This window comes from Odocoileus virginianus, chromosome 13 (assembly GCF_023699985.2).
Source record: "Odocoileus virginianus isolate 20LAN1187 ecotype Illinois chromosome 13, Ovbor_1.2, whole genome shotgun sequence".
NCBI classification, from domain to species: Eukaryota; Metazoa; Chordata; class Mammalia; order Artiodactyla; family Cervidae; genus Odocoileus; species Odocoileus virginianus.
In genome coordinates, this window is record NC_069686.1 from 729,085 (window position 1) to 742,436 (window position 13,352).

The 13,352-nt window shown below is 40.7% G+C and overlaps 1 protein-coding gene across 3 annotated transcripts in view; it reads right to left on the bottom strand.

Moving 5' to 3' along the window:
- MFSD6 (major facilitator superfamily domain containing 6) overlaps positions 1-13,352 on the bottom strand; it is an 83,222-nt gene that overhangs the window by 22,243 nt on the left and 47,627 nt on the right. For all 3 annotated transcript variants that reach the window (XM_020904285.2, XM_070475854.1, XM_070475853.1), the window contains exon 3: positions 7,181-7,278. In XM_020904285.2, the coding sequence (XP_020759944.2) occupies positions 7,181-7,278 (98 nt within the window). The remainder of the gene's footprint in view (positions 1-7,180; positions 7,279-13,352) is intronic.

Sequence of the window (13,352 nt, forward strand, 5' to 3'; positions counted from 1 at the left end):
TTATCTTTCCTTGCGATTCTTTCGAACTCTGCAGTCAAATGGGTATATCTTTCCTTTTCTCCTTTGCTTTTTGCTTCTCTTCTTTTCACCCTTGGCATATCTTAAAACGAGTTTGAGAAGACTGCTACCATAAACTGCGTGTGTTTAAGGTCAAGACTGAACACTATGTACTATCTGCTCAGTGTCTGCTCATAGCAAGTCATGCAGGAGAACTTCTTTTATAGCAGAGCTGGTAAAAATTTCACTTCCCCAAAGATAACTTTAAAAAACTGTTCACTGACTAGTCACTTATGCCAAGGCTTTTTTTTTTTCATTTATTTTTATTAGTTGAAGGCTAATTACTTTACAATATGGTAGTGGTTTTTGCCATACATTGACATGAATATGCCATGGATTTACATGTGTTCCCCTTCCAGATCCCCCCTCCCGCCTCCCTCCCCATCCCATCCCTCTGGGTCTTCCCAGTGCACCAGCCCTGAGCACCCGTCTCATGCATCCAACCTGGGCTGGTGATCTGTTTCACCCTTGATAGTATACTTGTTTCAATGCTGTTCTCTCAGAACATCCCACCCTCGCCTTCTCCCACAGAGTCCCAAAGTCTGTTCTGTACATCTGTGTCTCTTTTTCTGTTTTGAATATAGGGTTATTGTTACCATCTTTTTAAATTCCATATATATGCGTTCGTATACTCTATTGGTCTTTATCTTCTGGCTTACTTCACTCTGTATAATGGGCTCCACTTTCATCCATCTCATTAGAACTGATTCAAATGAATTCTTTTTAACGGCTGAGTAATATTCCATAGTGTATATGTACCATAGCTTCCTTATCCATTCATCTGCTGATGGGCATCTAGGTTGCTTCCATGTCCTGGCTATTATAAACAGTGCTGTGATGAACACTGGGGTGCATGTGTCTCTTTCAGATCTAGTTTCCTTGGAGTGTATGCCCAGGAGTGGGATTGCTAGGTCATATGACAGTTCTAATTCCAGTTTTTTAAGGAATCTCCACACTGTTCTCCGTAGTGACTGTATTAGCTTGCATTCCCACCAACAGTGTAAGAGGGTTCCCTTTTCTCCACACCCTCTCCAGCATTTATTGCTTATAGACTTTTGGATAGCAGCCATCCTGACTGGTGTGTAATGGTACCTCATTGTGGTTTTGATTTGCATTTCTCTGATAATGAGTGATGTTGAGCATCTTTTCATGTGTTTGTTAGCCATCTGTATGTCTTCCTTGGAGAAATGTCTGTTTAGTTCTTCCACCCATTTTTTTGATTGGGTCATTTATTTTTCTGGAATTGAGCTGCAGGAGCTGCTTGTATATTTTTGAGATTAATCCTTTGTCTGTTGCTTCATTTGCTATTATTTTCTCCCAGTCTGAGGGCTGTCTTTTCACCTTGCGTATACTTTCCTTTGTTGTGCAAAAGCTTTTAAGTTTAATTAGGTCCCATTTGTTTATTTTTGCTTTTATTTCCAATATTCTGGGAGGTGGGTCATAGAGGATCCTGCTGTGATTTATGTCAGAGAGTGTTTTGCCTATGTTCTCCTCTAGGAGTTTTATAGTTTCTGGTCTTACATTTAGATCTTAAATCCATTTTGAGTTATTTTTGTGTATGGTGTTAGAAAGTGTTCTAGTTTCATTCTTTTACAAGTGATTGACCAGTTTTCCCAGCATCACTTGTTAAAGAGGTTGTCTTTTTTCCATTGTATATCCTTGCCTCCTTTGTCAGAGATAAGGTGACCATAGGTTCGTGGATTTATCTCTGGTCTTTCTATTCTGTTCCATTGATCTATATTTCCGTCTTTGTGTATGGCAAGGCTTTAATGCATAGTTGTAATTTAACTTTTTAGAGTAGGATCTTCTAAATTGTATTTCCCCTGGTCCTAATTTTTATGATAATTCTTTATTTTACTTTATTGCATATTATTTAACATTTATTGAAAGCTAACTGTGTGCCAGGTAATATGCTAAATACTTTGCATTGGTTAATTTATTTAACACTCATTTCAGCCTAATCTGTAGCACAAAAGTCTAAGAGGCTTATAGTGAGGGATTAAGCAGTTTGTGTAAAGGACACAGACCTACAGGGAGGGGAGCTGGCAAGATGATCTAATTCAAGGCTGAGCACTGTATGGTTTCCAAATTATTGCATATTTTGGTAAGCTGTCTCAAATAATATACAGGACGATGTGGGAGCATAAATAAGTAAATAATTAAGATGCACTGATGTTTTTACAAATGTGCAATGGATGGCAGGATGGCATCCTAGGAGAAAAGCTAGCATATTAAAGATTCAACTTTTAAATTTAGTTTTCAGCTTTTCTTCCCATATTTGTAAGTCTCTGAGATAGAACCTCCTATATTATTCAAAAGCTTTAATAATTAGAAAACATCAACTATAGTTCATTTCTCAGGGGACTGTGAAACCAGAAAAACAAGCATTTATAGTATGTCTTCCTATGATCATGTCTCTTTGGAGAATTCAAAAAGCATAAGATGTGGTATTTGCACTTAAGGGTTAAAACCAAGTCAGGAAGTAATATTTGCTCAATAAAGTAACTGGGTAACAAGTAAGTGCTAAACTATAACATAGTCCGTAAGTTTGAGAACAATTCAGAAAAGGAAGAGCTAAATGTCAGATGCAATTTGCCAGCAAAGCATTCTTGGGGCAGGAGGTATTTAAAATAAATTCTAAAGGGTCAAAATAATGTCTATTTTGAAGATGTTATGTATTAATAAGAACTTTTAGTAACTGTAAAGCATGGGAGTGATAAAGAATAATTTATCATAATCTGTTATAAGATTCTTCTGATTAAAAATTCACAGTAACATCAATGATCTCTGTCAGTCTACCCACTGAAATACCAAGAGCATTCTGTATGTATTATATATTCATGTGACAAGCTACTTGTGTTTCAAGAATGAAGTCAGACAGAAAATTTCCAATATGGATGACAGCAGCCTAGAATCACAGCTAGAATTTCCACTGTCAGATAAGGACCGCATAGCTAATGCTTTCATAATTCTTCTGCACTCTACCAGAACATGAGAGGAGGGGAAACGTGATTCTCACTTGGCTGAGCAGGCATACTAAACAAGAAAGAAAAGCTTCATAAATGTCAGTTCAAGCCTTCCTACTGGTGACATTAAAAAACTATCTTCTATCAAAATCTTAACCCGCATCTTACTGATCAAGCGTCCTGCCGACAAGGAATCGACACAGACCTCACTTTCACCCTTCAGGGCTTGAGCCATTAATGTGAGTACCACAAAAGGACGTCTTTAGTTACAGCAGCCCTGGCCTGGCCTTACTCTCCTTAAATACATTTTAAAAGCAAGAATAATCTGGATCACATTCATCTATAAGTCTTGCAAGGGTTTATAACTAACACCCCCATAAAAATGAGCATAACAAATTTGACCTTGATTTTTATCAAAAGTGTATACTCCTGCTTACAATCAAGAATATATTTAAATGCTTCTCATACAGAAGTAAAGGAGAAAAACCTATGGGTTTTGAAAGTGAGATCTTATAAATAAGTATAAACTATCCCACCCCCTCCACTGCAACCAGCAATGCTCTGAGGCACTCAGTCACCATCTCTTTTTAAAATAAATTACAGTCTCCTTACTATCGAATACTAGTCAGTAAAGAATGGCCTGCAGTGCAGGAGACCCGGGTTCGATCCCTGGGTCAAGAAGAGTACCCTGGAGAAGGAAATGGCAACCCACTCCAGTATTCTTGCCTGGAGAATCCCATGGACGGAGGAGCCTGGTGGGCTACAGCCCATGGGGTCAGAGTCTGACAGGACTCAGCTACTAAAGCACACAGGCTCCTTACGAGCAGGGGATGTCTCATCCTGCTTCTTTATATGGCAGCACCAGTTGCCTACTGAATAACGTGCTTGCTGCAAGAGACACTGGCTACTAAATGTGAGAAGGATCATGGAAAAGAAATGTGCTTGTAATCCCCAACAGTGTCCGACAGTCTTACCTCCATCCCCAAATAGTTACCCACATGGCCTCCTTCCTAGGGGCCTAGAGGAGAAGAAATATGCTTTATCCCCATTCCATCTGCCAATTATCACCAGCATGGCCTGAGGAGCCCAACGCTAAGATGATGATAAAGAGCTTCCAGGAGTGTGGGACATAAGGCATCCCCCTCGATCAGTGACAGGCAGCCCCAGAAAGGAAGAAAGCAGCAGCCCGGGATACGGGCTCACGGACACCCTGTGTCTCTCCCCTTTGGCTGCTCAGACAGCACTGGTTCTAATGGTGTTTGGGGAACGAGGCAAGGGGTGAAAGGGACGATGAGGAGCCAGCCCTCACCTCTTTTTTTTAAGAAGACCCTCTCGTGTGGCGTGGGGGAGGAATAAAAGAGTGGAGGTGCTGTCCTGACTATTAGGGATGAAAGCCAGCCCCACCCCCACCCCACCCTCCCCTCCTATGGCTGGGTCTTTGAAAATTGTCAGGGAGCAGCTCCTGTCACGGGGCTACGGGGCATCTGTCGTAACGATGGGCTTGGCCTGTAATTAAATCGTTCCCTGCTTTGTCATCATTTCTTGTCTGACTGCATTGCAGCTAGAGCTGCCTACAGCACCGGGCCTTGACAGTCATTTGGACAAGGCTTGCAAATATGGAAGAATCCAGACTGGAAAACAACCCTATTCGGTCAGAAGTGTGTTCCTAAAGCATAGGATTTACTCCACATAGATAATCCACTGTTTTCCGTGGCAGGCACGGGTCAAACAAAGGCAAGGGAGTCTTTGGTGTACAGCCAGAGCACTCAGGCCTCACTTCCGCTGGGGATGGACCCGTCCCCTCCAGGCTTAGACACAGACAGCCCTGTGAAGCCAGTCCCAGAGCCCGGTTAGACGAGGAGGCTCTCTGTATTTACAGATCCCCGCTTTTTACTTACTTCAGATCAGTAACTAGGTCTCCGCTGGCACAAGGTCAAACAAAATCAAACACAGAGGTATAAACTGCAGCCTGCCACATGAGGCGAGGATGACTGCCCAGAGAGGCACGTAAGCACACTTTATAAAACCAGGCCCTGGGTCAGCAGCCGAGGATAAGCCCACCGCGCCCCCGCCAGGGTCTCCCACGGGCTCCCAGGGAGGCCAGTCTGCTCTCCACAGGCTGCTTCGGCAAGGGGCGCTGCTCTAAGCCAACACATCCACTTCTCTTTCGGTCCCCGGCTGGAGTCCGAGTCCCCCTTCAACATCCTGCTCGTCTATGATCTGCTTGGGGAATCTTTTAATAATATCTCCATCCTCCCACTCTCTGCTTCACAAAGCTGATCATTCCCTCTCTGCAGCATCTTCTCTGGTACCTGGCACAGAATCTGGTGGAATTACATCTAACACACAGGGTAGCAGGTATTTGTTTACACATCTGCCTTCCAGAACAGTCAGCGAGACCTTGAGGGCTGTTAATATATTGTTTTTTAATTACATTCCCAGCACCCGGCATCCTGCTTGACTTGTACTGGCTGTTAACCATGTCTTTGATAAATTAACAGGAAAAAAAGTGTCTTGATTCACAACAGCATTTGTTTTCTTCCCTCTTATAAAATTCTTATGTTATAAATATCTTCTTTAATCATTTTTTTAAAAAAATTTCTCTCATTAGCTCTATTTTCTTAAGTCACTAATGCAAACCACCTTTTTTCATCTAATTCATATTAAATTAAAAGGAGAGAAAAAAGTAAAAAAAAAAAGGAGAGAAAAAAGTATATGCGTGTATTATTATGACAAGTATACCATTTTTTGTTTCTTTTGTTTCCTAGTTAAGAGTCTGTACCTGATATCATACCAATAAATAAAGTAGTTAAATCAGGTGAGCATACTCCTCATAGAATTAGAGTAGGAATTATAGGTGGAATTCCTAAGAAATGTGTTGCATATATCTTGTTATCATTGCACATTTCTTTCCTGCATTTCATATTTTGTGCTTTTTCTTATATGACAGAACACTGAGATGTATGTTCCGCCTTAAGACTCTTCAAGAATTCTCATGATTACAAACAACAATTTCCTACCATAAACCAAATTTCCATTCTCTATTTTCTATACATTTATAAATAGAATCTGTTTTCATCATTTATACCACTGCATCAGACCTGAGAAAAACATCTTTAAAGTGTGTACATACTTGAATTTTATAATTATCATATGACTGTAAATTATGTCACCTTTAAATTAGGATAATTTTTTTTCTTGAAACGATGGCATTTGATGAATGACTTTGCATTTTGTACATTTCATTTAGATATATAATTGTGAATCTTTCATCTTCTATATTATGATAGAGAATTATGTTGATGGTACTGTATTTGCATCTTCAAGGTTAGGGGAAATGATAACAGCAATCAATAAAGCTAATGAAATTGTATATAGTCACAGATTATTTGGTACAATTAATGATTTAGGAGTCTGGGTGGTCCCAGAAGACCTCAATTCCAATGATGTTTTCCTAAACCTTTATTTTAATCATAATACCAATCACCAAATGGAACAGCCAAGCTGCTAACAGACCTTCTCAGGATACAGTCTGGATTATATAGAGCTAATGAATAGAAATCTATGTTTTCACTGTTCTTAAACCACACAGCAAGAAATTTTTTTCAAAGTTACATGTTCCAGGGAAACAGTCCAGTGAAGCAAAGAGAAGAACTCAGGTCAGGATATTTGAGCAAAGATTTTAAAGGTTCACGGGAAAACAACAGTCTGACTGTAAAGCTTTAGTTACAAATCACTAGCTGTGATCAAAGTAACTGAAGAAATAAAATAATTATGGCAAACATTTTTATCAATTAGTTAATCGACAAAAACACTAAAATCTCTAAAATATAAATCCTCTTATATTTAAAACCACCTCTGGATGTGCACACCTAACAACTGTATGTAAGAGTTTATTGCAGAGTTCCTCTTGCTTTGTTGAAGCACAGGGTGTGGGAAATGATCCAACTGTGTTTGGCTTGACAAATAGAACACTCAGAGGGACTGAGGAGCCAGCCCCGCTGTGGTCACGTCTTCCGTCACAAGCATTTCAAACTCACACAGAACAGTGTGCCTGCCCTTCCTCTGCAGAGTCAGATGCTGAAGGCCACTGAACTTTCACATAGTCACAACTCAGTCAGGTAGAAAAATAATCCTAACTCCAACTATTAACTTACCTTGAAGAACTTCCATGGGCAGAACAGTCCAGGCGTTTTCCAGGTAGGAAATATAAATATAGCGAGCTGTATTGCAGGCCAGACCAATGTACAGAACCCTTAAAAAAAAAAAAAAGAAAGAAAGAAAGAAAGAAAAATGAGGCACTAGTAGAAATACAAAACATGCAAACATCAACTCCTTTTCCCCCTGCCCAAAATATCCCCAATCCAGCAGATGGCTTTCCAAACTCAGGAGTGGAAAAACTAAAGGACAATTAAATGTAACCATGAACTCTTAAGAAGATTGCTTCTAACATATCTTCTCTCAGCCTTTTCAAAATGCTTGTTAATATAAAAGCGAACATCGCCCTTCCTGAAACTTAATTAGTCACAGAGATGATGCTTTTTTAAGATAGTCTGGGCACACGGCCATCTGTAATGACATTGCTGGCTTCCTTCCAGGTGGCTGTAGGGTAAATATGCCTAGGATTGTAGCCACCTCACCATGATGGGGAAGGACAGGATAAAAATGAGAACATATGAATACATGGCCTCACTTGCAATTCATAAGACACCAAGTAGTCTCACAAGAAGACTCTCAAGGTCATTGAAAACGATCCTCCAATGGTGAATAATAAACTATTTGGAAATCAAATACTTTTTTCCTATGAGTTCAATTGATACAAGTTCATTATTTTTAAAAAATCCATGATATCACATGCTTATGAAATTGATAAATGTATATCAACCTCTAGCTTTCACTCTCACAATCACCACCACCAAAATTACGAGTGAAAACAAAATAAACAAAAACCTAACGTGGTAAATACAAGCAGAAGTTTACGATCGATTTCTCTCTTCTGAGTCGGATGGGCTGGTTTAGAAGCAAAGGGTGGCTTCTTCTCTCTACAAAACACAGCCTTGTGGGGGGGTTCCTTTTCTTGGTTGTTTTCCATTTCTTGGGTAATTTTGCCAAGCTTAATACTTTTCTTGTTTTTAAACCCAAGTGAATGAAAACTGGAAGGTAAAAGAAACAAACCAATCTGACAGTCACCAGTTATTTTCCTAATTTTGCTCAACTGTGTTTTTATACTAAAATCATTCCTACAAACAATGTTCTCTTTTTCCAACACTGGATTAAGTAAAGGAAATGCTTGGAGCCATCCAGCTGGTATTAACTGCAAATATGTACAGAAGATATGGGAAGACAACAAAAGGATGGAGGTGATGGCTATGGGATAAGAAACGGATATTAGGCATGATTTAGGAGATTTTCAATAATGAAATGGTCTGGATTATTATAATCTTTGGATTCTGTATTCTTTTTATTTGTATGTTTTGAGGGAAAAAGTATGTCTCAAACCTGTTTGATAAAAAGTCAGCTGAACAAACTTGCTATAAATCCATCAACCAGGGCCCTTCTGCTAGGAAACAACAAAAAATCCACAGATTAAAATGTAAAGTACACTATACAAACGACAAGTTACACAAATGTTTCCTTCCAGGTTCTAAGGCTGATGACGACATCAGCTTCACCTCACTCATGTTCAGTAAACATGTTCTATAAAGGGCCATATAGTAAACATGCTTTCAGATCTTCTGCAACTACTCAACTCTGCCGTTGTGGTGTGAAAGCAACCACAGACAAAATGTAAATAAATGAGCATGGATGGCTGTGTTCCAGTACAAATTGAATTAGGAATACTGAAATTTAAATTTCATGTCATTTTCAAGAATTGCAAAATAGAGATTTTTTTTTTCAACCATCTGAAAGGGTAAAAACAATTCTTAGTTCCTGGACCCTACAAAATAGGCAGCAGGCCAGATCTGGCCCTGGGTCACAGCTTGCCAACCTCTGACCTAATTCATTAGTTCTTATTAACTTTGTACATCAGAGCTACTTGGGCAGCTGTTAACAACTACAGACATTAAGGCCCATGCCACTCTCAATTAGGCTGAACCCAGGCTCTGTGCTTTTGAAAGCTCCCCAGGTTATTCAAATACTGAGCCAAAGATGGAGACCCACTGATCTAGCCCTTTCCAGGCAGCTCCCAGTAATTCTTGCCCATAATCCCATCATGAAATATTGGGCAATACATCTTCCTCGTGTTCTTATTGCCTGTGCGTGGTAAGTTCCTTCAGTCATGTCTGACTCTTTGTGACCCCATGAACTGTAGCCCACCAGGCTCCTCTGTCCATGGGATTCTCCAGGCAAGGATCCTGGAGTGGGTTGCCATTTCCTTCTCCAGGGGATCTTTCTGACCCAGGGATCGAACCCATGTCTCTTATGTCATATTGCCTATCCTGAAGCTTTCTTTGGAGCCCACTTTTGAACAAGTTACCATGACAACCACTATTCAATCTAGGCCGTGGTCCATAGGTCTTGGCTCCAAGTAACCCAGAATCGACTGGCCCAGTTTAAGAGGCAGACTGTGCTATACCTTCAAACCTCTGCCCATGTGGAATTCAGTCACTGGAGTCTGTAACTTTTGGGAGCCTTAGGTCTCAGACTGCCACCAATAAGCCGAGTGGATACAAGTTGATACATCCTTGTTTTCCACATCCTTCTAATCTCACAACTGATAGCCCTTCAGGACCAAACATGTGCCTTAAAGGAAAAACCACAAAGTAAGTATCCAGGGCAAGTTACTCCATGTCTCAGAGCCTCAGTTTCCTCATCTGTCAAGTGGATAGTAACATCAGCTTTGCAGGCTCATTGCAATCATTACAACACAGTGAGTTGCCCTTAGTAAGCACTCAGTAAAGGGTATTATTATTACTAGTTTTATTAAAGGAAAGTATGCAAGTATCTGTTTTTCTGATAAAACTTTGATCCCAGAATTCCAAAAGAGAGTGTGGACACGAGCTTTCCTTCCTCACCAACCATTCTGGAGAAGCCAATGGCCTCAAAAAATCATCAAAGGTAAAAGGATAAGCAGAAAGGAAGACAGCATTTTGGTCTATGAAAAGAGAAAGTAGTAGATATATATTTATTGAATAATCATGGAACAGTACTGCAGCACTCTCTCTACTATCTGAATGGGATATTTAAACTGTGACATTATTCACTGACTTATGTGCTGACTGTGTGCCCTCTAAAATGCATACGTTGAAATTCTCAGTCCTAAACCCTAGGATTTCAGAGTGTGGCTAGATATGGAGGAAGGACCTTTAAAGAGGTAATTAAGGTAAGATGATGTAACATCAGTTCAGTCGCTCATTCATGTCTGACTCTTTGCGACCCCATGGACTGCAGCATGCCAGGCTACTCTGTCCATCACCAACTCCCAGAGCTTGCTCAAACTCATGTCCATTGAGTCCGTGATGCCATCCAACCATCTCATCCTCTGTTGTCCCCTCTCTTCCCGCCTTCAATCTTTCCCAACATCAAGGTCTTTTCAAATGAGTCAGTTCTTCCCATCAGGTGGCCAAAGTATTGAAGTTTCAGCTTCAACATCAGTCCTTCCAATGAACACCCAGGACTGATCTCCTTTAGGATGGACTGGTTGGATCTCCTTGCAGTCCAAGCAACTCTCAAGAATTTTCTCCAACACCCAGTTCAAAAGCATCAATTCTTCGGCGCTCAGCTTTATAGTCCAACTCACACATCCATACATGACCACTGGAAAAATCATAGTTTTGACTAGACGGACCTTTTTTGGCAAAGTAGTGTCTCTACTTTTTAATATGCTGTCTAGGTTGGTCATAACTTTCCTTCCAAGTAGCAAGCATATTTTAATTTCACGGCTGCAGTCACCATCTGCAGTGATTTTAGAGCCCCCCAAAATAAAGTCTCTCACTGTTTCCATTGTTTCCCCATCTATTTGCCATGAAGTGATGTGACATGGGTGGGCCCTAATCCCACATGACTGGTGTCCTGATAAGATTAGGGTAGCGACAGACACAGAGGGAAGACCAGGTGAAGACTGTGGATGACAAGCCAAGGAAAGAAGTCCTCAGAAGACATACATCCTGTCAACACCTTGACCTTGGACTTTTAGCTTCCAGAACTGTGAGGAAATAAAATTTCTGTTTTGTGGGATGACAACTCTAGCAAATGAATACATGTACACTCATGGAATTAAGAACTTGCTAATAAAGAGGAATATATAATGTTTTACTAGATAATCTTCTGGACAACCAAATTCATTATACTGCATATAGAGCACACGTTTGAGGTCCAAAAATCTTCCTGACCATTAAGAGATCTGGAAATACAGAAGAAGAGTCTGAAAAATGCCTCTCAGTGAGATATGGAGGCCTACCAAACACCTATAGTGAAACAGCTCAGAAACAATATCACTGCTTTCCTGTTTCACAATAGGAAGTCAGTAAGTATAAAAGTAGACAAGAAATAAAGACAATTTTAGAACTGGTGGCATGGATAATTTATCTATAAAGAACACAGTTGGTAAGGTGCAGATGATTCAGCAGAAAATACCACACCATGGAAAACTCAAATCACACATCAAACTCCTTGATTCAATATTTGAGCAAAATATAATGGTGGGAGAAAAGTACTCTTGAGATTCTAATTTCTTACAAAACCACAACCCACAGTATTAACAAGATACGTTGATTGGTGATTATCTTATAATAAAACTGGTACTTTTTTTCCCCCAGAAAGACAGTATTCAGGATACAGATATAAATAATTGTGAGTCATCCTGCAATTCCTAACACAGTTGTGGGTTAATTATGATGCCCTACTTTTGTAATTCAAACCATCTATAACATGGCTGAATGCCCCCTGAGAACATTTCTAAACCACAGAGAACATGAACTTTGCTGAATAAACATTGACTGAGGTACCACTCTGTGCTATACACTATGCTGGACTAAAGGGGAATTTTAAAAAATGAAGTGAAATTGGGATTTCCCTAGTGGTCCATGACTAACACTCCACACTCGCAACTCATGGAGCCCAAGTTCAATCCCTGGTCAGGGAACTAGGTCCCCCGTTGCTGCAATGAAAAGATCCTACATGCTGCAACAAAGGTCGATGGTCCTTCATGCCATTACTAAGGCCCAGGACAGATGAATAAGTGAATAAAAATAAACATTTAAAAAGTGTTTCTTAAAAAATGGAGAAATCCTCCATGCCTTCAAGTAATTTAGTCTAGTGGGAGACAGACACAGAGGCAAGTTAAGTTAAATACAATACTCCAGGAGGTCTGCCCAAAGTGCAGACTATGACAAAGGGGAGGTTTCACGACACCTGCTGCTGCTGCTAAGTCGCGTCAGTCGTGTCCGACTCTGTGCGACCCCATAGACGGCAGCCCACCAGGCTCCCCCGTCCCTGGGATTCTCCAGGCAAGAACACTGGAGTGGGTTGCCATTTCCTTCTCCAATGCGTGAAAGTGAGAAGGGAAAGTGAAGCCGCTCAGTCGTGTCTGACTCTTAGTGACCCAGTGGACTGCAGCCGGCCAGGCTCCTCTGTCCATGGGATTTTCCAGGCAAGAGTACTGGAGTGCCATTGCCTTCTCCACAAGGTACCTGGGTTAGAAGCAAATGGACAAAGAGGGAGGGATGAGCATCACGAGCAGAGGGAATCCCGTGCCCCATGCATGAAACCCCAAGCATGTGTAGGTAGAGAGGGTGTTTGAAAGATATAAGAAGGATCAAAGTGTCAGGATTTATGAAGAGATGAGTGAACCTCTCCAGTCCAGATCCACTCTGGAAATTATCCTCTGTTCCAGAGACAATACAGGTTATGAGTAGCAGAGAAGGACTGAAGTAGGATTATGCAAAAATGCTCTCAAATGAATGAGACAAAAGAGCAATACCACAGGGAGAGAACCCATTCTCAGCTGAATGAGTAACTGGCAGCAAGCATGCTGCCAAGCCTCTAATGGAGAAACAGAAAAGTTTCTCAAAAAAGAAAAACCATGGGATGGGACTTCCCTGTTGGTCCAGTGGTTAAGAGTCTACCTGCTAATGCAGAGGACACAGGTTCGATCCCTGGTCCAGGAAGATCCTATAAGCCATGGAGCAACTAAGCCCATGCACTACAAATACTCAGCCCACACAGTCTACGGCCGGTGCTCTGCCACAAGAGAAGCTGCTACAATGAGAAGCCTGCGGACTGCAACCAGAGACAGCCCAAGTGTAGCAATGAAGACCCAACATAACCAAAAAAATATATATATATATACATACATATATATATATTTTTTTTAATTTTAAAGAACAC